Source organism: Emiliania huxleyi, assembly GCF_000372725.1.
Source record: "Emiliania huxleyi CCMP1516 unplaced genomic scaffold EMIHUscaffold_360, whole genome shotgun sequence".
Lineage (NCBI taxonomy): Eukaryota > Haptophyta > Isochrysidales > Noelaerhabdaceae > Emiliania > Emiliania huxleyi.
This window is the reverse complement of record NW_005199273.1, coordinates 16,770-18,635: the sequence shown is the minus strand read 5'-3', so window position 1 is coordinate 18,635 and position 1,866 is coordinate 16,770. Positions and strand designations below refer to the sequence as shown.

General features: G+C 65.1%; 1 protein-coding gene across 1 annotated transcript; it reads right to left on the bottom strand.

Annotated features, from left to right (window-relative positions):
* Positions 1 to 1,016: 1,016 nt before the first annotated feature.
* EMIHUDRAFT_458637 (hypothetical protein) lies at positions 1,017 to 1,822 on the bottom strand (the record flags this gene model as incomplete). Its single annotated transcript, XM_005772257.1, has 4 exons — positions 1,017 to 1,066; positions 1,087 to 1,316; positions 1,389 to 1,515; positions 1,712 to 1,822. Coding segments are annotated over 3 exons (423 nt in total), but the record flags the coding sequence as incomplete, so codon positions are not given.
* Positions 1,823 to 1,866: the final 44 nt, after the last annotated feature.

Sequence of the window (1,866 nt, the reverse complement as noted above, 5' to 3'; positions counted from 1 at the left end):
CGGGCAAGCCACCCGCAGATCCCCAGAAGGACGCCGTCGCGAGGTCGAGGGCGGGCGGCGGGGACGGCGAGGGTGAGGCGCGAGGCGCGAGGCGGTGTTGGGGCGGCGGTGGCGCGGGCGGCGGCGGTCACGGAGCGGGGGCGAGAGGGTGGTGGCGAGCAAGACACCAGCGCGCGCTGCGCGGTCGCCGTTCTGACTCACATGCCTGCGGACAGCGCCGACGGGTGGTGAGGAGGGCGGCGAGCCGGCGGGCACGGTGTGCGCGCAGTCGCCGCGCGCTGGTGGGCGACAGCTCACCGAGCGAGGAGCGAGGAGCAGGAGCAGGAGCACAGGAGCAGGAGCAGGCAGGAGCGAGAGTCGGGATGCCCGGTCCCTCAATCGGCAAGTCAAACAAGAAAACGCGCTCGCTGGCCCGACTCTCTGAAGCTGGCTGTGTGTCTTGTGAGCTTGTTTGTGTCTGTGTGTCGTTCGTGCGTGTCGTCATCATCTGTCCCGCGTCCACCCATACCGCGTTGGTGTCCAGTCTGAGCCCGCCTGTTGTTCATCTTTCTACATACATACATCGGAAGTACGCTGTCTCTTCCGTGTTAGGCGCACGCCCACGCCCTCGGCCTCGGGTGCCGAGAGATCACACCGCCTTTTCGATTTCGTCTGGATTTCGTGCTCCCTGCTCCCCCCTCGGTGCCCGGTGCACCCGACACACGGTGTCTCCTGAGACGCTTCCCTGTCCAAGTATAGTAAAATGTGATCTAGTATGCAATTGCCATCTCAGAACAGCTGTGCATCTATAGATGCTTGTGGCGTCTAAGATGGAACGCGTAACAAAAGACACGGCGCGGCTATCCTCCAGGACAGCCGTCGCATCCTAGAATGCCCTGTGTACCCGAGACACATGGTATCTTTGAGATGAAAAGTGCTTCCTAGAATGCGTTTTTGCATTCTAGGACGCATCGGTAAACAAAAATGGGGGGGGCGCCCCCCCAGACGCACACACCGCGCGAGACCTGTACGGATATTTTTTTACCAAATTTTTTTAGCGGTAAACTAGGCTTTAGCTTTTCCCATTTGGGAATGCAGAAAGGGAGGTGGGAGGCACGCGGCTGCGTCGTTCATTCATTATCGCCGCGCCTCTCAGCCAAGCACGGCCACCAGGCCGCGCGCGAGCACGAAGAAGAAGGTCAGGGCGAGCACCGAGGCCGCAACCTGCGCCGTCTCCGGCTCGCTCCGCACGAAAGCCTTGAGCGGCTCGAGGGGCCCGCCCCGCTCGTTGGGGTCGAGGATTGGCGTGTCGAGGAATGCGTCGAGCTCCTTGACGCCTACGGCAGGACTCACAAACCTTTCGGCGGGGCTCCCAGACAGGCGCCGCCGAGCCCCGCCCCGCCCCGCGCCGTCGGCGAGCTTCTCGAGCGCGCCGCGGTTGGCGAGGCGAACGATCTCGGAGACATCGTCATCGCCGGCCACGGCGTCGGGCCCAGAGTCGAGGAAGGCCCGCACGGCGGCCGCGAGCGCGTCCGGCTGCCGAGCACCGCGAGGCGGGAACAGGCGTCAGAGGCATCGTGGCGCGGGGCGAGCGTAGATGCGGGTCGATAGCGGGTCAATAGCGGTGAGAGAGCATCCGGAGTTTGGCCCGCGCTGGGGTTGCACGTGGCGGCTCGAGGTGCGGCGAGTGCCCATATCTCCCGGAATCTCCCCCTGTCTCCCCCTATCTCGCCTGCTCGAGGTGCGGCGAGTGCCCGCACTCTTCGACCCAGCGGAACGCAGCGCCGGGCAGCGCCGCGACGAACTTGGGCGCGAACTCGGCCGGGCGGCGGATCTCGTCCTGTTGACAGGCGCCCCCGTGAAGAGGCGCTGCTCACAGCACGTCCG